The sequence below is a fragment of the Aethalodelphis obliquidens genome, unplaced genomic scaffold (assembly GCF_003676395.1).
Source record: "Aethalodelphis obliquidens isolate GAN/ISIS:26980383/991018 unplaced genomic scaffold, ASM367639v1 scaffold15, whole genome shotgun sequence".
NCBI classification, from domain to species: domain Eukaryota; kingdom Metazoa; phylum Chordata; class Mammalia; order Artiodactyla; family Delphinidae; genus Aethalodelphis; species Aethalodelphis obliquidens.
In genome coordinates this window covers 13,945,785-13,959,871 of record NW_020837959.1, presented here as the reverse complement: position 1 = coordinate 13,959,871, position 14,087 = coordinate 13,945,785, and the positions used below count along the sequence as shown (strand labels likewise).

General features: G+C 40.8%; 1 protein-coding gene across 2 annotated transcripts in view; it reads right to left on the bottom strand.

Moving 5' to 3' along the window:
• UGGT2 (UDP-glucose glycoprotein glucosyltransferase 2) overlaps window positions 1-14,087 on the bottom strand; it is a 164,129-nt gene that overhangs the window by 5,065 nt on the left and 144,977 nt on the right. The window contains exons 35-39 of one of the 2 annotated variants that reach the window (XM_027115972.1): window positions 13,097-13,257; window positions 12,340-12,454; window positions 4,769-4,885; window positions 3,099-3,215; window positions 302-405 (exon numbers count right to left, since the gene is read on the bottom strand). In XM_027115972.1, coding sequence (XP_026971773.1) covers window positions 3,117-3,215; window positions 4,769-4,885; window positions 12,340-12,454; window positions 13,097-13,257 — 492 coding nt within the window. In that variant the 3' untranslated portion in view covers window positions 302-405; window positions 3,099-3,116. Of the gene's footprint in view, window positions 1-278; window positions 406-3,098; window positions 3,216-4,768; window positions 4,886-12,339; window positions 12,455-13,096; window positions 13,258-14,087 lie in introns of those variants that run through there. The other variant, XM_027115971.1, reaches the window with a different exon arrangement.

Below are 14,087 nucleotides of genomic sequence, written 5' to 3'. Positions count from 1 at the left end.
CTTTTACTTTTTTCACCTCTACATTATGTCAGGAGGTTAATACTATACTGACTATGTGATGATCTGAAGCTATATCCATGGGGGAATAGATTCTCTATCCATGTTTTAAATTTGCGAGCTTAATTCCACATAAAAATGAAATTTGTAATCAAGTCACGGACTTTGGTAAAGAAATCTGACCTAATCATTTGATAACTTCACCAAGGACTGAGTCTGTAATCTATTCTGATTTCACTTAATGCAACATATGGTTCGTACACCACTGCAGAATAACTTACTTGCATTTTTCTTCTTGTTTTCGAGGTGATCTAATAGTTGTCGTATCTCAGTATCATACTCCACCCATTCTGGGACAATCCTGGCAGCAGCTTTTAGTTTAGGTTCTTTTGTTTTGGGGTTATTGCACTGAAAGTTTAAATAAAGCTTTGTTAATAAAAAAAAACATGTTCGAGGAAACATAAAGGAAATACTTGAGGACACTGCTATGTCACTAGAGCAAACAAAATGCATTTTATAAAAAGCAGGGCCCTAGGTACTAAGTACTTGAAATACCGGAATTAGTTTAATAGAGAAAGCATCAAGTGAAATGACAAATCATAGTTTATATAAGCAGTAAGTATTTAATGCAAACACCTCAATCAGAACTTTAAACAAAAATTGTTTAAAGACTTTTTGATGGCTCATAAGAAGTCTGTCAAACAATTCTGTAAAATGTTTGCACAAAACACCCAATTATATGACCATCCTGTAAAAGAACACAGAAGACTATATTAATAAATATTTGATTGCCTTTTCTTCAGACTAAAACCTGGGTGTATATACTTTATGTTTTCCATACACAAAACTATTTATCAGCCTTTAGAAACGTCTTGAGTTTCTTTGGCAAAAGCATTCATCCTCTTTCACATGCCTCTGTTCTCATTAGCAGGTATGATATTAAAAATCAGTTAACTGGAACTCATTTGTCAAAATACTGACAGCTGTGAAATTCAGAGTAGCTCAGAAATCTCCACACCTTAAAAGCATTTAACTAGCCTGCTTAATAGGCACAGTGGAGAAGCAATGGACTTGGACCCTCAGTCCTCATGGTTCCAGTTTTTACTGGTAGTAAGACTTGGACGGTCCACACTTACTGGTAGTTAAGACCTAGTCACTAAACTGTGTGTGTGTGGCGGCGGGGGCGTGGGCAGTGGCAGAATCTTAGTGTTTTTCATCTGCAAAGGACGAAATTAAAACAAGATCATCTACAAAGTTCCTCTAATATTTGATCAATTTTAATTAGCAGTTGGTCCTGTTATAGAGTTTCTTGGGAAATTAAATCAAGGTTAAAAGGCAAAAAGTAGAGGAGGAGTTTAAGAAGGTTCTGACTCTGGATGTATTTGAAGGTACCGCTGACAAGGCTTGCTCATGGGCTGGATGTGAACTGTGAGAAAAGAGGGGCATCAAATATGACCCTAGTGTCTTTGGCTTGAGCAACGTAAAGAATGGAGATGCCACTGACTGAGACAGGAAAGACTACGGGAGGAGCATAAACTTCAGAGTTACACAAGCATCCTGTCTGCTCTTCACGAAGCATTAACAAAGAATGTGTCCTGAAGCTCCCTTCTACGCGGCATTTTCTTATAGTTGCCCCAACTTGCTTTCCCCTTCATCCTTCATGCCTTATGGGAGAGCTAAGTTATGAACCATGAGCCTGTTGTCTTTTTATTTATTTATGGCTGCGTTGGGTTTTTGTTGTGGTGCGTGGGCTTCTCATTGCAGTGGTTTCTCTTGTTGCGGAGCACGGGCTCTAGGCACGCGGGCTTTAGTAGTTGTGGCTTGCGGGCTCAGTAGTTGTGGCTCGTGGGCTCTAGAGTGCAGGCTCAGTAGTTGTGGCTTGCGGGCTCAGTAGTTGTGGCACACAGGCTTAGTTGCTCCGCGGCAATGTGGGATCTTCCCGGACCAAGGCTCGAACCCATGTCCCCTGCATTGGCAGGCGGATTCTTAACCACCAGGGAGGCCCAGGCCTGCTGTCTTAATCCCTTCCTCATCCAACATTTTCAGTTCATTGCATTGTGGAATATTTTCTAAGGTAACTTGAAAACAGTATTTTATTTGTAGAAATTAATTTCACAGGCAATGTGTTATATAAAGAAGACAATGGAACTATTTTCTAACTATGTCAGAAACTATTAAAACAAAAATACTATGTTTGTCCTTAGTTTATGCTACAATTCCGCCCCCCACTACAATCTGTATCAGCGGTGCCTAAGTGGGGTGACCACGCCCCACAGGGGAGCTGTGGCCAGGCCTGGAGGTATTTCTGATTGTTGTAATGGCGGGGGGGGGGGGGGGGGAGGCTATGGCCACCTAGTGGGTAGAGGCCAGGGATGCTGCTAAACACCCTCCTGTACAGCGCACAGGTCCGCCTCCACAACAGGGAATTACTTGGTCCCAGATGTAAATAATGCTCCAGCTGAGAAACCTTGACTGAAAGGGAGTTGAGACAGTTTCATGACCTTCACAAACACTCTCGTCCTCACCTTCAATACCAGGAATCATGCTTTTTCCTCTCCATTAGGCCATTTCCTTGGGATTTTTCTTGTTAACTTTTTCCCCAAGAAGATGACCAAAAATAGCACGTTCTTCCCTTTTTATTTTAAATGTTTCTGTGGGAGAGACGATGTTGTCCACCAAAATTTATGTCACCGATCCTTCTTCTTCTATGTGGACCTATTGCTAGGAAGTGGCTGCCCATCGAGGAATGACGATCCTTAGCTCCTGTTACAACTGGATGTGGCCACACGACCAATTCCTACCACGGGGCCAAGGCCTTCAGGATCAGGATGTATTCTCCACACTCCTTTCTCCTTTCCCTCCAGATCAACACTATCCAATAGAAATAGGATGGAAGCCACACACGCAGCTCTACATTTTCTAGCAGCCGCATATAAAAATGTAAAAGGAACGGGTGAAATAAGTTTTAATACTATATTTTGTTTAACCCAATATTTCTAAAATGTTATCAGTCAAAATGTAATCAATATAAAAATTAGTAATGAGATATTTTTACATTCTTGTTATTGTACTGAGTCTTCAAAATCTGATGTGTTTCACACCTTACGGCACGTCTCAATTTACACTGGCCACATTTTAAGTGCTCTACGGCTGCATGTGGCATGTGGCTGCCATACTGGATGGATCAGCTCCAGATGGACACAGATGCTGACAGGACCCTAGAGGATGAAGAAGCCACAAGATGGATGGAGACTGGTCCCTGAGTGAGTCATGATGTACAGGGAAGCTGCTCACTGACAGGACACCCACTTAGGTCTGAACCTGGGTGTATGTGAAACCATGGAAACATGGGCATTTATTAGAGCAGCTCATGTTAATCTAAGTACTAAAGAGCCCAAGGAGACCTTATGTCACTAACATATGAGTCACTACCTTATACAACATAACCTTAACATTTTATGTTATGTTCAGTAACGTTCTTGACCTCTCTTTAGAAATTTCCGTCGCTTTCTTCTTACCAATGCCATCTTGTTTCTGCTACATTCTATCCCCTATGATTGCAATCTAACATTTTGGCATGCTACTTTCTTTCTATACCTTTCTATACATATCTGGAGAAACATCCCTATATTTTATTGCCCTGTCTTATTTTGTTCAAAACCATGAGTTCTAACATTTTGACAGTCTGTTCTTCAGTGAAGATCTTGTAAACAATTATTCTATACTTTTAGCACATAAAAACAATATGGTCAGAAAAAGAATAATATACTATTAAAGATAATATATAGTATTGGAATATAATGTCTAGACAGCTGGATAATTAAGTTAGTTTAAAATATTTCATGTCTAGATTTAAACTGTGTAGCATAAACTGCTTAAAATGAAAATCTAAGAAAAAAACTTCTCAAAAATAATGAAGAAAAATAGACATGTATAGGATAATTTCAGTAGACAGAGTTATTTTGGTTGTCTTTATTTGGGAAAATTATTGGCAGGGCAACTAAACTGATGGCATGTTAAGATGGCAGCTAATCCATAAACATTTCAGCCAGCTCTTGGCCCTTCTTTCGAAAGGCCTTGTGCAGGAAAGAATGAGCACAGCAGGCCTGGGACCACCACTCTTAGGCCCGTGCTTGCAAGCCTGGCGCTTGGCTGGCACCTGGGAACTTGGGTTTCAGGAGTGTTCCCACCGTTCCCGGCTAAGAATGGCTCACTGTGCCTAAACTGTGCAAACATGTGGTTTACGGTGACCACCTGCCTTCCTTCTGGATGCTGGGAATCTTGGCGCGTGCCAGGCAGAGGGGGGGCTTGCCGTGACCAGGCCCCCAATAAGAATCCTGGGCATTGGGTTTCTGGTAAGCGGCCCTGATAGACCACCTTTCACATGGGTTGTTGTACTTCTTGTAGCTTAAGGAATTAGGGTTGTCCTGGGTCACTTCACAGGGAGAGGACGCTGGGAAGCTTGAACCTGGTTTGCTCAGGACTTCACCCCATGCGCCTTTTCCTGATTTTGCTTTGCATTCTCTCACTGTAATATCTTCACAGCCATGATTCTGAGTCCTGTGAGTCCTCTTATTGAATCATCAAACCTGAGGGTGGTCTTGGGGGCCCCCAGCACAGCCCTCTACTTGCCAACCTAGGTAAATGTAACAGTCAATAACAGACTGAGCAGCAGGGTGCCCTATGTGTGCCATTCCGTTTGTAATACAGAAAATATTTCTACTGGAACATTTCCACATCTGCTTATACAGAGGAAGATGCAAACACTCACCAGGTCAATTGTTTTGGCTCTCTGTTTGGATTCATCATCACACCAGGTTTCACACCACAACCAGTCTTGGGGAAGAGACTTAATGGCAACTTGGTAAATCATATTGTTGGGAAGATCCTACAGAAAAAAAGAATGATTTAAACATAGAGGTAGAGAAATTAGGGTCAGAGTGAAAGAAGTTGAAGATGTCATTTAGATTATGAACAGATCCTACAAAAACATGCAAATCTCAGGTGTGTCTGTATTTTGAAGCTTTAAATACTTAATTTGACCCAACAGTCTTGTGTCATGAATGACCCTGTGCACTGGAACAAAGACCGCACCTGCCCTGGGCTTCACCCCCAGCATCCGAGGTGGAGAGAGAGGCCCAGAAACCCACCATCCCACATGCCCTCTCTACCTCTTATCTGCCTCGAAACACCAGGATTAATCACTTATACCGTGTCTGCTATTACTGTTGATGTAGTCAACACTGCACTCTCCAGATTCTGAGGCGACTTATCATTTCCCTATCAGCAAACTATGCTCCACAAATATTTTCACATTTCTGCATACTCAGAGCTTTCTAAGCAAAGATCGCTGGCACCTGGGTAAAAGGATGTGTAAATGGCAAATGAGCCTAGTAAGTTAAAGACAGAGACCTCTGCAGAGATTTAAAGACACTTTCCCAGAGATACCTGCTTATATATGCCAGGGATTGCAGAGCCCTTCCCAGAGAATATTTGTTTGCATTCCAGAGCAAAGGGCATGTTTCCTCTCTCTCCCAGAGGGCACCAGCAGTACTTGTGTTAGCTGTCCCATCTAAGTTCCAAGATTCATAATTTTAGGGTTCTTCTCTCAACACTCCTATTAATCATCATACTGGAAGTTCTAGCCAATGCAGCAAGACAGGAAAAAGAAATAAATGGTATAAAGATTGGAAAGGAAGCAATAAAACTGTCTTTCTTTGAGGATGACAGGATTGTTTATGCAGAAAATCCTAAGAATCAGTAAAAAAAAAAAACTCCTGGGGCTTCCCTGGTGGCGCAGTGGTTGAGAGTCCGCCTGCCAGTGCAGGAGACGCAGGTTCGTGCCCCGGTCTGGGAAGATCCCACATGCCGCGGAGCGGCTGGGCCCGTGAGCCATGGCCGCTGAGCCTGCACGTCTGGAGCCTGTGCTCCACAACGGGAGAGGCCACAACAGTGAGAGGCCCGCATACCGCAAAAAAAAAAAAAACTCCTGGAACTAATAAGCAATGATAGCAAGGTTTCAGGATACAAGGTTAACATACAAAGGTCAATTGCTATATACCAGCAACGAACAACTGGAATTTGAAATTAAAAGCACACCATCACTTACATTAGTACCAAACACCGCCCCCCCAAAAACAAAAAAACAAAAAACCCCAAATAAACCTAGGTTAAAAAATCTAACAAAATATGTTGCTCTACATGAGGAAAACTATAAAATTCTGATGAAAGAAATCTAGGAACATCTATATAAATGGAGAGATATTTCATGTTCACAGATAGACTTAATAGTGTTAAGATGTCCATTCTTCCCAACTCAATTTATAGATTCAACACAATCCCAATAAAAGTCCCAGAAAATTATTTTGTGGGTATCAGCCAACTCATTCTCAAGTTTATATGAAAGGCAGAAGACCCAGAATAGCCAACACAGTGTTGAAGAAGAATAACAAAGTCAGAGGACCGATACTACTGAATTTGAAGTCTTCATATAAATTCTATAGTAATTAAGAGATTGGTAATGGCAAAAGAACAGACAAATACAGCAATGGTACAGAATTGAGAGCCCAGAAATATGAGACTTCTTTGTATTTTCTGCTCAGTTTTTTCCTGTAAATCTAATACTGCTCTAAAAAAATAGTCTATTAATTAAAAAAGATAAATAAAAGCTAGTTAACTGTTCCCTCTTCCAACACCCTTTTCCTGGGAATCCATTCCTTAAATCCTTAAACAACCTGGTCTGTCATCTTATCTCAGCCACTTTCTCCCATGGTCATATCCTAGCCAAGTCCTCTATAATTTCAATTTCATGCTCCCATTCTCTGACAACCTCTTGATTTTCAGCTTACTCCATCAAGTACTCAGATATCAATATCTTTTGACCCCCACTGGGACCTCCAATCAACTGATCCTACCACTATTTCACTGTCCTTTACCCCCTGATGTCTTCACTCCCCCCTTCCTTAATTTCCATGGTTAATCATTATATTTAATCCCTTGAATATATTCTCAGTTGTCTTACCATTCTCGCATTTAGTTGTACTCGCTTGGCAAAATTATAGTCCTGGTTAAATCCAAACTCTGCACCTGCCTCCATGCAACTAAACATGGCTGGCGAAACACACAGACACATACACTACACTATACTATTTTACGTTCCCATCAGCAGTGTAGGATGGTTCCAAATTCTCCATACCCTTGCCAAAGCTTTTACTGTCTTTTGTATTACAGCCATCCCAGTGAGTATGATGTGGTATCTCACTGTAGTTTTGACTTGAAGTTCCTAATGACCAGTGATGCTGAGCATCTTTTCACATATTTATTGGCCATTTGTATATCTTCTTTGGAAAAATATCTATTTAAATCCTTTGAGCAGGACTTCCTTGGTGGTGCAGTGGATAAGAATCCGCCTGCCAATGCAGGGGACACGGGTTCGACCCCTGGTCCAGGAAGATCCCACATGCTGTAGAGCAACTAAGCCCGTGTGCCACAACTACTGAGCCTGCGTGCCACAACTACTGAGCCCACATGCTGCAACTACTGAAGACTGCACACCTAGAGCCCGTGCTCTGCAACGAGAGAAGCCACCGCTCGCTTCAACTAGAGAAAGCCTGCATGCAGCAACGAAGACCCAGCACATCCAAAAACAAAAATAAAATCCTTTGAGCATTTAAAAATTGGTTCTCTTGGGCTCCCCTGGTGGCGCAGTTGTTGGGAGTCCGCCTGCCGATGCAGAGGACATGGGTTTGTGCCCCGGTCTGGGAAGATCCCACATGCCGCGGAGCGGCTGGGCCCGTGAGCCATGACCGCTGAGCCTGCGTGTCCGGAGCCTGTGCTCCATGATGGGAGAGGCCACAACAGTGAAAGGTCCGCGTACCGCAAAAAAAAAAAAAAAATGGTTCTCTTTTTGTTATTAAATTATAAGAGTTCTTTATGTGTTCTGGATACTAGTCTCTTATCAGATATATGATTTGCAAATATTTTCTCCCATTCTGTGGGTTGTCTTTTCACTTTCTTGTGCCCTTTAATGCACAAAGTATTTAATTTTGATACAGTCCTATTCTTTCTTTAGTTGCTGGTACTTTTTGTTTCATGTCTAAGAAACCATTGCCTAATCCAAAGTTACAAAGATGTACACCAGTATTTTCTAGGAGTTTTATACGTGACCCTGTTACATTTAGGCCTTTGATCCATTGTGAGTTAGTTTTTATATATGGTGTTAGGAAGGGGTCCAATCCATTCTTTACACGTGGATATGCTGTTGTTCCGGCACCTTTGCTGAAAAAGCTATTCTTTCTCCATTAAATTATCCCGGCATGCTTGTCAAAAATCCAGTGGCCATAGATGCATGGGTTTATTTCTGGACTCTCAGTTCTAGACCGTTGATCTATATATGTCTAACCTTATGCCAGTCCATCCACTGTTCATATTTAAAGGGTACAGTCTGATAAGTTTTACGTACAAATATTCCTGCGACACAACGATCACCATCAAGCTCACTCTCAAGTTTTCTTGTGCCTTCTTGCAATCCTTCCTGCCTGTCCTTTCTACATTCACCTAAGCCAGTTAGCTCCTGGGCAAACACGGACTGCTTTTTGTCCATGTAGATTGGTTGCATTTTCTAGAATTCTGTATAAATAGGATCCTACAATATGTATATTTTCGGCTTGGCTTCTTTAGATCAGCGTAATGGTTTTTAGATTCATCGATGTTGCTATATGTATGAATAATTCATTCCTTTTTACTGCTGAGTAAATACACCACAATCTTTCTGTCCGATCTCGTGTTGATAGCTATCTGGGTTCATGGTCGGCAGTTTCTGGTACGGCTCCCGGTGATCCGTGCCTCCGGTATTCATTCTTTCGTGCAATTATTCCTCCTGGAGTGTGGCTGGACCTAGTGACTTCCTTCTGACAACAGAATATGGCAAAAGTAATGTGATGTCAGTTTTCTGGAAGAGCTTGTGTAGAATTGATACTATTTCTTTCTTTAATGTTGGGTGGAATTCACATAAGTTTGGTAGAATTTAGAAGCTATCTGGGCCTGGAGATTTAAACTAATTTCTTCAATTGCTATAGGGCTATTCATGTTATCTATTTCATTCTGAGTGCATTTTGGTAGTTCATGTCTTTTAAGTAATTTGTCCATTTCATCGAAGTTGTTGAATTTATTACCGTAAAGTTTTCTGTAATAGTTTCTCATTGTTCTTTCAATATCTGTAGATACTGTGCTGTTATGTCTCTCATTTCCATATTAGTAATTTATGTCTTTTATTTTTTTTCTGATCAGTCTGGCTAGAGGTTTATGTTTTCTTAATTTTATCAAAGAACCAGCTTTGATTCATAAGAAAATCTATGGAAACATACCATTTTTCCGTTTTTTTCATTTCATTGATTTCCACTCTATTCTTAATTATTCTCTCTTTTCTACTTACTTTGGTTTCAAATTTGCTCTTTTTTTCTAGTTTCTAGGTAGAAGCTGAGGTTGAGAGCCTTTTTCTTTTCTAATATGTACTTAGTGCTATGAATTTTCTAAGAACTGTTTTAACTGCTGTACCTTATCATTCACTTTGTATACAGAAGAGAAGCAGCCTAAGGCTAAAATATATATAAATTCATATGAAATGGTGAATGGCCTGGTTGACTGGTCAGGGGCCCAGAAAGAAGATTAAGGACAAGGGCGTGGGTCCAAGGGGGCAAAGTAGAAGTGACCCTGCTTATCCCTCCCAGTGACCTTCCTGGGGAACTTGTACTTATTATCCCCATAACTCTAGGAGGTTCTGGGTTGTATCACTAGGTTAGGGGAATCTAGGTGAAGGAATAAAGACCTGGGCCCCTCGACAAACTGTGACAACAAGGAAAGGCCATCTCAGCTTCAGAACTCCCTGTGGGGGTTGTCTGAGGCCTTGGCTGAATTTGTAGAATTCGCCTAATTCTGCTTCCTTTCCTTCTCCAACAGCGGTTAGTCCTGAGAGCACTTCCTAATAAACTTCCTGCAGGCTAATTTCCACTTTAGAGTCAGTTTGTTTCCTGGATAACCCAACCTGTAATAGGCAGCTGAGCAGTAGCTGCTGATGTAAAGAACAGTGGAGGAGGAATATGGCTCAGGTTTTTGACTTTTAATTTGAGAAATGTTCTGGGCATTACTGGGTCTATTTCAGTAGATTTAACATATGAGTTAGGCATTCAGAGGAGAGAGAAGAGTGAGATAAAGGTTTGGGAATTCTTGGTAGAAAAGCTGGAAATTAAAGCCAGTGTATGTAAGAAGCCAATAGAGCGGGTACAGAATGAGAAGTGGGCCACGGGCAGAAACTTAGAGGACAGCAACATTTAAATACGAGGTAGAAAAAGAGTAGTCCTCAAATAAACTGTGCTGGGAAAGTCACGGACATCAGAGAAGAACCAGGAAGATTTGATATTATGAAAGCCAAGGGAGTTTCAAGAAAGGAGAGGTCAAAAACACCCACATCAGAAAAAAGGCAAATAAGAAGAAACAAGAAGTGTTCACTGGATAAGAAGATATCACTTTGACTTTAGTGAGAAGTGTTTAGTGGACTGGCGGGAATGGTAGCCAAATGTGTCCGAAGAAGGACCACCATCCCCCAAATGTGGTGATGTAGCGCTGGGAGAGTCCCTCAGATGTTTGCTGGTCTGCTTGAAAAATGGGTCCTTTCCTTAGTTACCCACACACAGATAACCAGTAGGGTTCCTTATGAATAATCCACTGGGGAAATGACTAAGAATTATAAAAATGTGATATTCACAATTTAAATCTGGAATGTTACTGGGGTCTACTGAGGACTCTACGTCTGTTTTTTACTAATTGGCAATATTGCAAAGACGCTACCTTGCATTTGCACACATACATATTTGGAGTTCTCTCAACTTTCAAGAATGATTTTTTTAAATCAGTCCTTCATCAGTGTGCTCCTGAATCAATCATTAGTATTTTGACCTATAATATTCCATTTGCTCAATTTTTAAACAAACAGCCTCAAATTTCTATATTATCTAGACCCTCCGTCACCTCTCTTCCCTATGCCAGACTATTGTTCCCCTCTGTACTATTCCTCAAACATGGAAGGCCCACGCCCACCTTGGGACCTTTGCATTCGACATCCTCTCTGCTTGGGATTCTCACAGATACCTGCGTGCTCAGCTCTTAAGCCTCCATCTGCACGTCACCTGCGTATAGACATATGGCCGCTCAGCTTACAACAACAAACTCTAACCCCTACTCACCATTCTGAACTCTATCACGTTTTCGTGTTTTATTTTTTCTCTAAAGCACTTATTACCTTTAAATATTGTTCATTAATTTATTTAGTTATTTTCCCACTAGAATGAAAGCACCATGAGCTAAGGATCTCTGTTTTGTTTTCTGATGTCCCAGGGCTTAGGAGAGTATCTGACACATAGCAAATATTCAGCAGATACTTCCTGAACTAACAAACATGGAAGGGTCTAGTAAGAGCCTATATTCTTAATTTACTTATTTATTTTTGGCTGTGTTGGGTCTTCGTTGCTGCGTGCGGGCTTTCTCTAGTTGCAGAGAGCGGGGGCTATTCTTCGTTGTGGTACACGGGCTTCTCATTGCGGTGGCTTCTCTTGTTGCGGAGCACAGGCTCTACGCATGCAGGCTTCACTAGTTGTGGCTCGCGGGCTCTAGAGCGCAGGCTCAGTAGTTGTGGTGCACGGGCTTAGTTGCTCCGTGGCATGTGGGATCCTTCTGGACCAGGGATCCGAACCTGTGTCTCCTGCATTGGCAGGCGATTCTTAACCACTGTGCCACCGGGGAAATCCAGAACCTATATTCTTTAGTCACTGGAAAGAGGAATAATGATAAAGAGGCTACAGGGTCTTTTTCTTCTGTTTAAATTGCTAAAATGAGGAAATGAGCAGTATACAATAATGAGGAAATAATGGGATTTGAGAAAAAAAGTATTTGTGAAGAAAAACAAAATGTAAGGCAGTAGTCAGGGAGGGCACAGGATGAAGGGAGTTGATCTTAAAAATCACAGAGAAAGAGAAATGGGAGAAAGGGAGGGGGGAGGGAGACAGACATGTTTAAATGATGATGGAAGCAAGTAAGAAAAATTTAGGGTAACAGTGAGATAGGGCACATAGTGGAAAGAAGAGGTTTAAGCATGGAAAGGTGAGGATCAAACGCTATTCTGAAAATGTTAGGCTTGAAGTGAAAAAATATGTAAGTCAAGATAGCTAATACAAAATTGCATAAAGGGAAGAAAGAGGCTAAAAATACAAGATTTTGACATCTATAAACAGGGAGATAGAACAGTCTATGTCTATGCATTGAAAATTATTCCATGAATATTTTACTTACCTGATCTAGGTTTGAAAGACTGTTTGGATCTTGACTGAGAGTTTGGTACTGGCCCCGGAGCCTGTCACCTGCTGCGATTCTCCTGAACTTCTTGAGATCCACCACGTATAAGGCACTGCAAGAAATGAAGACTCCTTGAGAGCCTACGTTGTTTACATAGATTTACTTTCCTCCAGTGATTGTCTACAGTGTTGGTACTAACGTTAGATATCCCTGGGTCTAATAATAATGAATCCTTTCATAATTTGCTCCTGACGTCTAATACTGTTTCCAAGGAGTTTGAAGTTTGATATGACGCTGTTAGGATCCACATCCTCTTAAGGTCACCTTAAGTTTTTCCAAGATCTCCTGAAACTCATGGGCCTACGAAACAGTAACAGCTTTGAAGACAGTCTTCATCTTGTTATGCGACAAACCAAGTTGAAATCTTCTACAGTAGTTAGGAACATACAGCTGAGCCATAGTACTTGGGTTTAACTCCGGGCTCAGCTATGAACTAGCAGCATAAGCCTGGGCAAGGCACACAAATGCTGTATGCCTCGGTTTCCACATCTATAAACTAGAGATGATAGCAATATCTCAAAAGGTTGTCATAGAGATTTTATGAGTTAATATACGTAAAGTCTTGTAAGAGTGATTGGCATGTAATAAGCACTAGATAATGGGCTGCCATTATTGTATATTTTCCAAGAAAACTGAGTATTGTAATTCAACAAGTTATTTATTCACTCAAAGGTAAGAGTATGACTTTTCTTACCTGATATGGTACTTCCTTCTTAAAAGATGTGATGCCCAGTATCCTGTCTTCCAGAAACGATACCCATCCATTTCCGTGCGGCTATCACAGAAGGGAGTATACCCATAAGGAGCTCCATCCAGATCAAAGTCTCGGAGTTCTTTTAGGTCATGTCTCACAACCTAAATAATTAGAATACTTTCTCTGATGAAGACTATAAAATAATAGAAGCCCCTGTAATATGAATCTCAAATCATCATCACCTTGTTGTAGAAAGACAGAGAACTGAGTTTTCCCCACAGTTCTGTCATGTAGCATGAGTTTACCAAATTTCTATTTTTTCCTTTTGCCCTTACAGATTAAAAGAAGCCTAAAATTTACATACCCAGTCTGTATGACAGTGGTCTTACTCATTAATAAGAATAGCTTGTTACATCATTTTTAATCAAGGTATTTTTTAATATTCTTTTTTAAATTAAAGTACAGTTGATATACACCTGTAGTATATATTACAGATGTACAATATAGTGACTCACAATTTTAAGGGTTATACTCCATTTATAGCTATTATAAAATATTGGCTATATTCCTCGTGTTGTACAGTATATCCTTGTAGCTTATTTATTCCTCATAGTTTGTATCTCTTAATCTCCTACCCTTATATTGCCCCTCCCTCCTTCCCTCTTCCCAGTGGTAACCACTAGTTTGTTGTCTACGAGTCTGCCTCTTTTTTGTTTTATCCACTAGTTTGTTGTATTTTTTAGATCCCACATATAAGTGATATCATACAGTATTTGTCTTTCTCTGTCTGACTTGTTTCACTTAGCATAATGCCCTCCAAGTCCATCCATGTTGCTCCAAATGGCAACATTTTATTCTTTTTCTTTTTATTCTTTTATTTTTTAGGCTGAGTAGTATTCCATTATATACATACACACACACCTCACATCTTCTGTATCCATTCATCTGCGGATGGACACTTGGGTTGCTTCCATATCTTGGTAACTGTAAA